The sequence below is a fragment of the Agelaius phoeniceus genome, chromosome Z (genome assembly GCF_051311805.1).
Source record: "Agelaius phoeniceus isolate bAgePho1 chromosome Z, bAgePho1.hap1, whole genome shotgun sequence".
Taxonomy (NCBI): Eukaryota; Metazoa; Chordata; class Aves; order Passeriformes; family Icteridae; genus Agelaius; species Agelaius phoeniceus.
In genome coordinates, this window is record NC_135303.1 from 24,380,000 (window position 1) to 24,392,438 (window position 12,439).

The window sequence follows — 12,439 nt, forward strand, 5'->3', positions numbered from 1 at the left end:
TTAGACAAAAAGTAATTTATTGCCTGAAAGCTTTCACAGTGATTTGTATTTCACAAGATGAATAGACAGTTTCATAAAGAAAAACAAAGTTGTGGGAAAAAACAAAAAGCAGTAATTTTTGTCCTGGAAACAAACAACAGCACTCCCTGCGTGCCTGTGATGTAAATGTGCTTCCTTCAGGACAGTCCAGCAAGACTTTGGATGCAATCCTTGGGCTCAACTTGTGCTTCTGTCACAACTCCTATGCAGCACTTAGATCTGTCTGCAGAACACAGGGTCTTCTGGCAGCTGTTAATTGCACAGACATGAACCTAACCTCTTCCTTGTAGGCTGCTGAACCCATGGCAGCAGAAGACATTACATTAAGAGTTATTTATGAATACAGACTCTGCCTCCAAAGCTCCACAGAAAAAACAGTGACTTGAGCCATTCCCTCCATGTCCTGTGACACTGAAAACTTTTAAGTTTGTGAGCTTTTTGTTTTTGCAGGAAAAAGACTCATGCAACTGATACCTGAACCTTCTTGCCTCTCATTACAGGACTTTAAAGCTTGCATTTTGAAATTGCGTAATTTTAATCAACAGTATGCAGCATAAGATGCGGTTTAACTATGATAAAAGGCTGAGCTAGTAAAAGAGCTGGCTGATTAAATGAAAAGCAGAACAGTCTTAAATATAATGAGTTATGTTCAACAACCGTTCTAATGAAAGCTAGAGAGAAAAAATTGGTGGCTTTGGTTTTTATTTCTTTCCCTCTAGGATCTTCAAGTTCACACAAAATAAAACATCACTGTTCATTTAACCACAGTATTGCATAGGGCTAAAACATTTGTTCTATGGTTTTAACATTTAAATAGTCTAGAATTACATCTGCAGATGACTACTTGTGCAATGACCCATCTTAAACACTTCTGGTCAATCAAACACTGCCTTCTTTGATAAGAGCTTAACAAGCTTTACTGGCATCTAGTTCTTTGCAGGATGATAAAAATAAAAATCTGGCTCAATGTATTTTTAAAAATCGGATATTAGGAGTGCTCTAGACTTTTTAAAATCTCTTAAATACTTAGTGTGATTTTCATTTATCCCCAGACTTCCACAAGAGCTTTTTATTTATCCCCAGTCTTTCACAAGAGCTTTTTTTTGTCCCTATTTTTCTCCATTTTTTGGTTTTGTTTTAGTATCACACACTGCTGTGTCAGAATGAATTTGTCAGAAGACTCTATTACAGAAGTTAGCAATAAAAAGTTGAAAATGAGATTGTATCTCAAATACTTGTAACATTTACTTACCATAACAATAAGAAAGTATCTCTCGGTAATGTGCAATATTCGGCTACAGCTACTTGAGCAATCTGAAGGAAGTTATTTTTTAACTCTGCAGGGAATCTTCAAAGTAGCTGAATTTATTTTCCATTTTTCTTTAATTCACAGGAAGCAGCAATACATTTTAAAAACGTTTATTCAGCTTCAGGTGTCTCTTCTAAAGATACCTGTGGTATATTTGATGCACATCTTCCCTCATTACTTCAAACACACTTAAACTTTGAGGTAATTTAGGACAAGACATAAGAGCACTTGCAAAAAAAAAAGCAAAGATCTGTATTAAAAAAATTTAGGCAGGATAAATAGAAAAATATTCTGTGTTCCTTTCACTACAAATGGTTTCAGCATAATAACAGTTCGAAAAGCAAAAGAATCAAGCCACAAAGTCCAAGTGAATTTCCAAAGCAAACTTGACTTAAGCAAGTCTTTCACCTGTGTTACATTTCAGGGACTGGGCCCACAGCAATAGAGAAGACAAAGCACTCCTGAGGCAGATTGTCTCAGGTCATTTTGCATCTCACTTAAGAGGGATGGAGGAAGGAAGGGAAAAAATTTTACCAAAATTAAAAATCAAACTTTGCAATGCTGTCTCTCATGCAGGGAAACAATTGCCCCTCTCTATGGCAGCATCTCCCTTTATGTCTGCCAGCCAGTACTGACTGTCAGTATTAGCTGCATGAAGGAACATATACCCAGAGGGATTTGGGGAAATGTTAGCAGTGGTGTCCTCCTGTCCCACGTGGACCTTTCAGTATTCCAGAGATACAAGGCACTTGCTGGGACGGCCTGAGATGAAACCTGTGAGTTTAGAAGATGGTCCTCTGCCATATTCAGTGCTAAAGGTGTGCCACACTTTCTCTATGATAATTCCCAAAAGGAACTCCAACTTAAAATGTGACATTATCTGGCTATATGAAGATTATTCCTTTGCAAGCATGATTTCACCCTCTCATTAAAATGCTATATTGCGATACTCTAAGTGAGATATTTTTACAGTTGTAAAGATATGTTTTGAAAATGACATAGACAATGCAAGTTATAGTTTTCGATATGGAATCAAAAAGCTAATCGGAGTCTTCATCATCAAGGTATTCCTCTGCATTACTCAATGTTCGGACTGTACCTGGAAAGAAACAAAATTAAAAAGAGTACTGAAAATACCAGGCACAGAGGCAACAAGACTGACATAATTCACAGAAGTGATAACCATGCTATCCTACATTTCTGGAACAAGAAAAATGAGTAAGTTTAAAATTAACCTGCTCAACCGTTTTGGGAAAAGAAATCTAAGTGAAAAAAATGTTTATCATTTTTAGGAGGAGAAGCAGCAAATGGAGAACAGGAAGAAAAGAAATTGCAGAGCCTTGTGCTCAAGGGGCCATATTTCAAGCAAGTACAAATTACATTTCTTCTGTATATTTCTTCTGCTCCCCTGTTTAGCGGCACAATTAACACAACCTTTTTATATTTCTATGACATGATTTTAATAATTTTAATTTTTTAGAATGTACTTCAGCAATTGACATTTGAATATCTGTATGTACAATAAAGCACAAATCTGAACATTGGAGACAAAGTAAGCTTCCTCCAATAAAACAGTTTTATAGATGAACTACGATAGAAGCCATATGTAAACAGGAACAAGGGAGAGATGACTGCTGATATAGAACTGAATCTCTGAAAAAGAACAATATTTCACATCCAGACATTGGAAATATTTAAATGCAGAATCAAGAGATAGAAAAATTAAATTAGTGAAAATAATCAAGAAAATACAAAATGTGAGGAAAGTATACAGATCGGTGGTGTCAGAGTATTATAAAAGCCCAAGTTAAGACAGAAAAATGAACAAAGATGCTAATACTGAAACTGCAGTTAGACTGAGAACATCAGCTGTTATATTAAGGCAAATGAAAAAAGACAGGGCATGAAATTACCAGAGACTGATGACTAAGACAGAGACAAGGTGACTAAGGACAAAAAATCACTTAGCCATTGAAACAAAATTAATTTAAAGGGAGTGAAGAAGTAGATTAGTTATGTAGATTAGTTACTTAGCTTCAGGAAATAAAACATTAGTATAATTATTGGGACATCAGAAGAGAGAAAATACCTGTGCCAGGTGCCTACAATCAACAACCAAAGATGAACGAAGTTTTTCTAATAGGGATCAAGTAACTTTAGGAAAATACTATATAATATATATATAATGATATATATTATATATACATACTGCCCTTTTTTAATACTCCCTTCTTAAGAACCAAGATTGGGAGAAAAAATTTGCCATGGTTCTGGGAAATCCTGATTTTACCTCTGCTAAAGAGCAGAACAGTATTTTTGCTGCAATTGCTCTTCCTGGCCTTCTCAAGTTGCAGTCAGCTATTCCTCCATTTAATTACCATAATCTCTAGGCCCCTACAGGTTAGCATTCCCTCTGATCTCACTAGTCCTGTGAGGATGCAACTGCTGTACTGCATATCCCACCAAACCCGACTGTAACCCTGCCTGTGTTTTCAAGTAATTTTTTATTCCACTTAAGAGTTTCCACCCTTACTTCAGCCTCCTGAAAACTACAGGCAATAGTACTTACAGAATACTGAACAATTCAGTCTTTAACTGTTTAAAATAGCCTCTTTAACTCTTTTGGACAGGGACACTATGTTGTTGTTCTATTATTTCTAGAGTCTCATATTCTTGTATCAGATTTGTAAAGTCTATACCTCCTTGGTGTGTTTTCATGGCTGCAGATCTTCTCAGCACAGACTCCTTCTTCTGCATGCTGTTCTCTCTCAGTTCAGGGCTCCTCCAAGGCTCTCCCTGACTGGCTAACCTGCCCCCTTTTATCTCAGTTATCCTCATTGGTTACAGCTGCAGCCCATCAAGGGCAACCGGGACCTCTGGGGCAAAGCCTCTATACAGATATTCAAATGCATTTCCTCTACTGTATTTCCCCCTTTCCTTTTACTTGAGTTAACAGTTGTACAGATGTTCAAGTACAATACATACATTTCTCCATGACTCACAGGCCGTGTACAACACCCATATTCTCTCATGACTCACAGGCCATGTACGACACACATAGCTCCTTGCTCAAAGGCCATACTCTTTCACAGCTCCTTGACCCAAAGGCTGTGTTCTGTCACAGCTCTTGGCCGCCACAGCTCTCAGCTGTCTTATCTTCTGCCAACTATCACCACAGCTCTTGGCTGTTCTGTCGCAGCCCTTGGCCGCCACAGCTCTCGGCTGTCTTATCTTTTCTTAACTATCACGTCGGGGTCACCAATTGTTGTTGTTCTATTATTTCTAGAGTCTCATATTCTTGTTGTATCAGATTTGTAAAGTCTATACCTCCTTGGTGTGTTTTCATGGCTGCAGATTTTCTCAGCACAGACTCCTTCTTCTGCATGCTGTACTCTCTCAGTTCAGGGCTCCTCCAAGGCTCTCCCTGACTGCCTAACCCTTTTATCTCAGTTATCTTCATTAGTTACAGCTGCAGCCTAATTAAAGACATCGCAGCTGCAGCCTATCAAAGACAACCAAGACCTCTGAGGCAAAGCCTCTATACAGATATTGAAATACATTTCCTCTACTATAACACTATACTATTAGGAGAGATGAAGACAAGTGGGAGGCAGTGAGACTATTTTAATTAACACCTGAAAGCATTCTTTATTTCTTGGTTAGACAGTCACTCAGAGACACATAGAAAAAAGAAAGTAAAAAAAAATTAGCAGTAAGAAAAGGAGGATCATATGTTGGTGCTTGTTTGGCTTAAGTTTGGAAGAACAGACAAGCACATGGAGAAAGACAGGACATTGTTTTATTCTTGTACCCTGTCCCTTTTGGTATGCTACTTTTAAAATAGTTTCTATCCTTGCTTTAATTTTGTCTGAAGGGCCAGTCTTCTATTTTCATCTCTTCCCCTAGTATTTTCACACCTTCTGAACTCTTCTACCTCTTGGTGACACAAGGTGCCATTTTGTGTGGAGTCAGCAGCATGGCATATGATAAACAATCTTCCCACCATAGCTCTAAACTAACTCTCTCAAGCAAGCCCTTCCAGACACAAGTCTTAGCCCACGTACCTCCCAAATGGTTTTTATGGCTATCAGTATATTGGTATTTGACTAAAGTATTCTTTATTCAAAAGTAATTATCAGAAAAACAAAATCAGAAATACCTGCACTCTGTTTCTTCTTAAGCAAGGAAGCACAAGCTGCATTTGTTGCCATATCTAAAGCCAGTTTCTTCTCATTGTTTTTCAGATCTGTTCTTGCCCCTTCATGAAGAAAAGTTTAATCAGAAATCACAATCCCAGCTATTTCTCAACCAATGCCATTATGATGTGACTTTCACTAATGTGGGTAGAACAGTAATAGACAAGGGAATCTGAGCTACTGACTGCTCTGAAGCAGACCAAAAGCTATGGATGCTCTTGCATAAGCTACAGTTGTTTAGGAAACTTGCTGGCTGCTCTTTGTTTTTAAGAAGCAGATGTCATTGCTGTTCTGGGGTTAAAGTGCCTAATTTTGTCTGTAACGCAGGATGAAATTATCTTGAGGTGAGATGTCTACCTTCCAAATAGCTGCCAGAATTTTCTGCAAGACCTTTCCTGCAAGTCAGGCAGGTGAGCTGGCTAATGACTGTAGCTGGGTTATACAGAAGTACTTAAGAAATACAAATTAAACAACATTCAGGAATCTAGTCTCTACACAGATTGTCGAAACCTTGGTGAAGATCTTTACCCTTTTCCAGCAGCATCTCTACAATATCTGCATAACCTTTCCATGCAGCAGCATGCAAAGCTGTGTCTCCCAATTTGTTCTGTGGAGTTAGAGGGAAAAGCAACAGGATTAAAATGCAGCAAAAACCCTTTCAGCTTCTACCAAGGGTGAGTAACATCACACCTCTATGCTAAGGGTCTATGGGTTCAACCTACCTGTTGGTTTAACTCTAGATTTGCCTGGGCAAGCAGGACATCTACTACATCTGCAGGGAGAGATGGCAAGAGAAGAATTTAGTGGAAAGGAATTATGCTATTTTTGCATTCATTGTAGTTAAGATTCAATGAAAGACCAATCAAATCAGCTAATGAAAATCTGTAAATCAGACTGCATTGGGCAAACAACAATTAGTCACAAAAAACGCTTCTGCATGAAATACCCTAAATAATACTGCATTTCTTTTTGATCTGTCCTCCTTCCACTCTTCCTCTAAGTTACACTAATGAGCATGCCTGCTTCAACAGCAACAACAAAACACACAGCACTTGATGGAGCTGAACCTACCTCCTAGACTGATTTTTATTAAAGAAATAAATAGAATTACATTGAAAAAACCCTGGCTTTATTATTTAGCACTGCAATTTTATCAATCAGCCTAAGAAGCCTAACAAGAAAACCAGACAACAATAATTTCAAATTAACACTCTGATACCTTTATGGCCTCCATGGCATGCCCAATACAGAGCTGTGTTTCCAGCTTTGTCTAACCCATTGACACCGACTCGATTATCCAAACACTCTCTCAACCAGCTCAGGTTGCCTGAAAGACAAAATCAGTTTTGATTATTGGCTTTTCTTTGGAAAGTTAAAAGAACCATTACAGGTAAATAGTACTTTCTAAATGGTGTCAGTCTTCCCATGAACTTATGAAGAGAGGAAGCGATTAGCAGCAATTTTAATTCACTGAACAACCACTTATACCTAGTCATAGCAAATCATGACAAAGTTATACTAACCAATACCAAATATCTTTTCTTCCATTCGCAGAAGAACTTTATACCCCTATGTAGTTCAATGGATGGTACCACTATTCCTCTGTGTATAGACAGAGTGGCAATTCCACCAGGCAGTATGTCAACTTTTCAAAGCTGTAAAACTTACCAGATAACTTGATCAAGAAACAAAACAACCAAAACAAGTAGAAGATCTTAATTCTAAATATATTATTATTACTATTACTATTATTATTATTACAGTAGAAAACAAGCAAATCATTCTTTGGCATCACACAACTAAAACACCAAACATACCTCGTTTGGCAGCTTCATGCAGTGGATTATCAATAGACTCTGCTTGCTCTGCCACTGAAATGAAAAGAGTAAATTCTAACTACTTCTGAAACATGTACTTGAAACCTGTGTGGAAACAAAGCATACTTGATTCTAAAATGAAAAGAGATTTGTGAGTGACAGACTAGTGAGATGCACTTTAATTTCTAGTGTATGGGAAACTAATTCAGAGAAAACCTTGTGAAAACTTCAAACAGCATCACATTGCACAAGTGGTGTAAGAAGACGTGTTCCTAGTACTCTTTGTTCTTAAGGTCTGCAGAAGCTTCTGTTCTGCTTATACATGGAATTTTTGCAAATGTGAGGACAGAGACACTACCCCAACCCTGGTCTAAAATTGAAGCTTTACAAATTATCTCAATGGGAACATGAATCAAGAGATTGTTGGGTTTATTTTAAATATTTACTTCAATATTCAAAAGAAATTTGAATGTAGATATGCACCATGTATAAATTAGTCTTCTTGCATATTAACAGTGCATGATCTCTGGTCTCTGGCAGACAGCAAGAGTAGAGTCAGTTTGGAAGTCACAAACTAAAGTGAAAATTCATGTAGCCTCAATGACTACACCACAGATTTCTATTAATATATTTCTACTAACTACAGGGCAGGGAAACAGAGCATTGCTACCATAATGTCTCCTACTGAAGAAGGGACAACATGAATCAACCTAAGTCATATTGGCAGCTGTGATGCAATCTGTCATGAGACACTGCTACTCTGTCTACAATTCCTAGCAGGACTTGGAGGAATTGTGTTGTGTTGTCTGTACTGATGGCTTTTAAAAGTGATTTTTGTTGAATCTGAAAAAGCTGTTTCTATTCAGTCCAAACACATATGGGATATTTAATGTGGTGCAAACCCCAAGAAACCAATGTTTTCTGTGGCAGAATATATTCACTAAAAAAACAACAAAAGGCATGCAAAACTCCATCCTTTAGATCCAAGTGTTCTTCCCCTCAAAACTGAGAGTATCTCAGTATCTCTTAAGAGCATAACCAGAATCATGAAGACTCAGCAAACTCAAGCTGTCCCTAGGTTATAAAAACACAAGACAGCTTGTGCACTGCTGATGTAGTGGTACCTACAGTGGTTACCACTGGTAACTGTTACTGCAGATGGATGTACTCTGAAATACATGGTGGAGTACTGTTAAGTACCAATACTGTGGTCCATTTTTGAGATGATGTCTTTTTATTTAGTGATTTTCTTTAATTGTGAATGATCTTACCAAATAAAAATATTCTAGACTTTACCATAGTTGCTTGGAATTAGTCCAGTTCTCCCTTTACAAGTTCCTTTCCACCAATTTGTATCACTCTGCAGAGAAAAGGGAAAATATTTTAGATGGGATATATTGCATCTCAGAAATATTCAGTCTGTGTAGGATGTCTTAGACTCACCATGTCTGAGATGTAAATGATATCTCCTTCTTCAAAGTACAGTTCATCTGGCTTTAAAAAAAAAAAAAAAAGGAAACAAATATATCTGAATGTGTGTATGTAGGAAAAACAACTGCCTGGATAAGCCAGAATACATTCACCTATTCATTCAAAAAATGATAACTCAAATTCTCTATCACCAAGACAACAGCCTGACAGTCCATAGTTTGACTTGCTTACAGCTAACTTTCTGTTTCACTAACTTTCCTAATAATACAGGAAGACTGTGGCCTTTCCAAAAAAGCACTGTGCATAGGAAGCAGTGAAATATCTCTTAGGTTTGTCAGCTTCATTTGGGAACTCTTTTTGGTTGGTCCCAGTTCTCCAGATCTCTTAGGTCTCAACTATCATTGCTGTCTTTGGAAGAAAAAAATTATTCAAGATTTCTGATCCTTGATTGTAGGTAACTGATACTACAGAAGAAAGCATGCTGCTTTTAAATAGAGCTGTTCTTAAAAGAGACTTATGATTAATCAGACAGTTTTATTCACATTGAGAATGACTATCCATCAACAGTTTATTAATGTTTCAGTACACTAAGTCTAATATGCCAATAATAGCAGAATTGAAGAAATATTATGGACAAGGTTAAAAGCAAGATTCTCAAACTGCTGAAGTAAAGATGTACTTACCGTTCTGGGCTCAAATGTATACAGGGCCCTGAATACTTTAACCTGCCCTAAAAAAACCAAAACAAAACAACCCAATTAAAAAGTCAGCACCAGTACCATGCCTTTAAATGCAGCCCTTAAATCCAAATGCATTCCTTTAAGCTTAACACCGGTTGCTGAATGAATTTGTGCTATCAAAGAAAATCACGATGAATAGACTCAGCAACCTGAGGTAAAAAACCCAGCAACATGGGTTATGAAGGAAACTGGCCACCTGATCAGTTACATCTAAGTAGCCTCTTCTGCACACTTAATATGATCTTTATAGCTCACTGGGTAATAGAAGTGTTGTCATCGATTTCTGAGGAAAAGAGTAATTTCACTCATATACACACTCACACACTCATACATGCTGTATGTACTTTTATTACTAACATCAAATCTGTCAAATGACAAAGAATTAAGGAAAGAAGAAAGAAACAAACCAATGATCAATGACACCAAAATGTTCTTACACTTACTTGCAGTTATTATTAGGAAAATAATGCAGTAACACAGAACTGATAAAGAAAAATGACAAATGGTCACAAAGTCCTATTTAATGTACAACTGATGTCCTGTTCTATTCAGATGCTTAACATAAGGCATAGAGTTTGCAATTCCAGTAAGTGGATAACAGATGCTTTAATAGGGCACTTTCGAAGGGACTGACACCAGCATTCAAGCCAAGAAAAAATAACCTGAATGCAGAGAGCTTCAAATTAAACTGCATTAACTACAAAAGAAGGTTGCCTACAAACTTTTTTAAAAATTCAAGAGGTACTTTCCAAGAGCATGAACAGAAAGTACAAATATAGAAGAAACATGTATGTTACATAATTTAATTAGTTGAGCTGCTGGAGTCCATTGGACTTACTAGAGGAATATATTAGGCAGACTGCTCTTTATTGTTTACTTTTAGGTATCTGAAGTCTTAAGTATGTACCTTTATTTACTTTTAATGTTCTAATAAAATGATCTTGCAAGTGTAGGTTACACACAGGTTCTTACACTATATGTGTTTATACATATTAACTTATATAAAATTGCAGAGCTTGATCCATCAGGAGAATGTGTTACTTAGGTCACATTAGGTCCAGACTATTTTGTCTACTCAGGGAAACTGATGAACTTACTACCAAAGGCCATACAGTAAAATAAAGTGTACACATGCAATGTTTCATGTTGTTTATTAAATGGAGATAAGCAAGTAAATACAGAGTAGGTCTCAAGAATAAGCCTTTACATTTCTAATTAAGAACCATCATCTCTAGAATTTTGTCTTTTTTTTTATGTCTTTATTATCCCTTTAGTATCTAAAATCCTACCCACAAAAGCAATCATTTTAGAATGTTAACTTAAGGGCTTTAATGAGATCCTGGAGGTGAATATGCTAACCACCTTGAGAAAGGAGGATGGTACCCAACTGCAATTTTGCAGCATCCCTTGGGGTGGTTCTTAAACTATATTTTCAAATGCCTCTGGATATTCCCTAGCAACAGTAATACCAAGGTACACTTGCCAAGGCATAACAACTAAGCAAGACATTTCTGTCGTTCTCTATTCTCAGGCTTTTTTGTGACTAAGTGCATGTAAAACCACAAAAATAAGATGAATATGTGTAAACACTGTACATATTTCTTTTCCCAATATGTAATTGCTCCTCCCAGTTCCTAATTTTTAATAACAGGAATTCAGTTTGGCTTTAATGGTTGGTTGTCTCTTTCACATAGCAGCCATTTCCTAGACATAAAAGGTCCAACACTTCTCAAACCTTTGTCCCAGAAACAAAATACTTCCAACTGTGGCAACTGCTAAGAAGAATGAAACCTGAGTGATGTTTACTACCTATACAGAGATGATGAACAAGGACAGCACACAGTAATGCATCCTGGACCAAAGAGCTTTAGCATGAAACATGAACTGCAGCTGTGGAGAAGCTAAGCAACAATGATAAAAAAAAAAAAACCAAAACAAAAACAAAAAAAAAAAAAAAGAAAAAAGAAAAAAGAAAAAAAGAAAGTACAAGAAATGACACAACATGATGGAAGACAGGAGTACTGACCCTCCTCCTTGGCTTTCTCACACAGAAGACACAAAAACAAAAGACAGAACTGCACACTAACAACTATGGAGACTGCAACCATCATGCACCGATCTTCAGTGTTTAATGTAAGAGGAGGAAATGGACAACAAAAGGGAAGAGTAAGAAATATTAAAAGGGGAAATGAGAAGATGGCAGAAGACAGGGAAAAGGAGAAACATGCATTTGTGTGTTTCATGTGTCTTTTATACTAACATACTGCATATGTGCCAACAGATTTTCTAAGGCTATCACACCTGTGGAGGCAAAGAAAACAGGAAACACTGATGCTGATTACAGTATGGCTAACATATTGTGTAAACAAAAGGCAATTCATTTTTCATTTGTTTGTGGGGTTTTCTTAAATTCTATAAACCTGAAACAGGGAGTTACTTCCCCAAATGTCCAACTGCAGTGTCATAGACAGACCAACACATGCTAAAACACTCTTCTGTGATGAAATATAAAGTACAGATCTGCATCTATAGAACTACAGGTCTGCATCTCTAGAACTACAGGTCTCGTTAATATTAATTTCACAGTACTTTATACTGAAGTTAAACACTACTCATTACTGGCATTGATCTTTTAAAAATTTATTGATAAAAAGATATTTAGCCTGTTCACTTTGCTTTATTTAAGAGCTTAGAACAAGGGGACTTCAGCATTTGTAAATTTTGATTTTTTTGTTACCAAATGCTAATGCAACTTACAGTCTAGAGGATTAAAATAACAAAATGTTAGCATGCAAAGGGCACATCAGATTTGAATCCTAGTTCTGCAAACAAGAGAAATTGTATTTTATTAGCCACATGGGTGCCTAATCACTGGGAGTACTTTTATTTAGCAATACCTATCTCTAG

General features: G+C 36.8%; 1 protein-coding gene across 1 annotated transcript in view; it reads right to left on the reverse strand.

Moving 5' to 3' along the window:
• Positions 1–12,439, reverse strand: part of OSTF1 (osteoclast stimulating factor 1) — a 21,829-nt gene continuing 9,390 nt past the window's right edge. The window contains exons 3-11 of the mRNA XM_054651829.2: positions 9,476–9,522; positions 8,805–8,855; positions 8,658–8,721; positions 7,362–7,415; positions 6,764–6,871; positions 6,267–6,316; positions 6,073–6,151; positions 5,508–5,606; positions 1–2,447 (exon numbers count right to left, since the gene is read on the reverse strand). Coding sequence (XP_054507804.2) covers positions 2,389–2,447; positions 5,508–5,606; positions 6,073–6,151; positions 6,267–6,316; positions 6,764–6,871; positions 7,362–7,415; positions 8,658–8,721; positions 8,805–8,855; positions 9,476–9,522 — 611 coding nt within the window. The 3' untranslated portion in view covers positions 1–2,388. The remainder of the gene's footprint in view (positions 2,448–5,507; positions 5,607–6,072; positions 6,152–6,266; positions 6,317–6,763; positions 6,872–7,361; positions 7,416–8,657; positions 8,722–8,804; positions 8,856–9,475; positions 9,523–12,439) is intronic.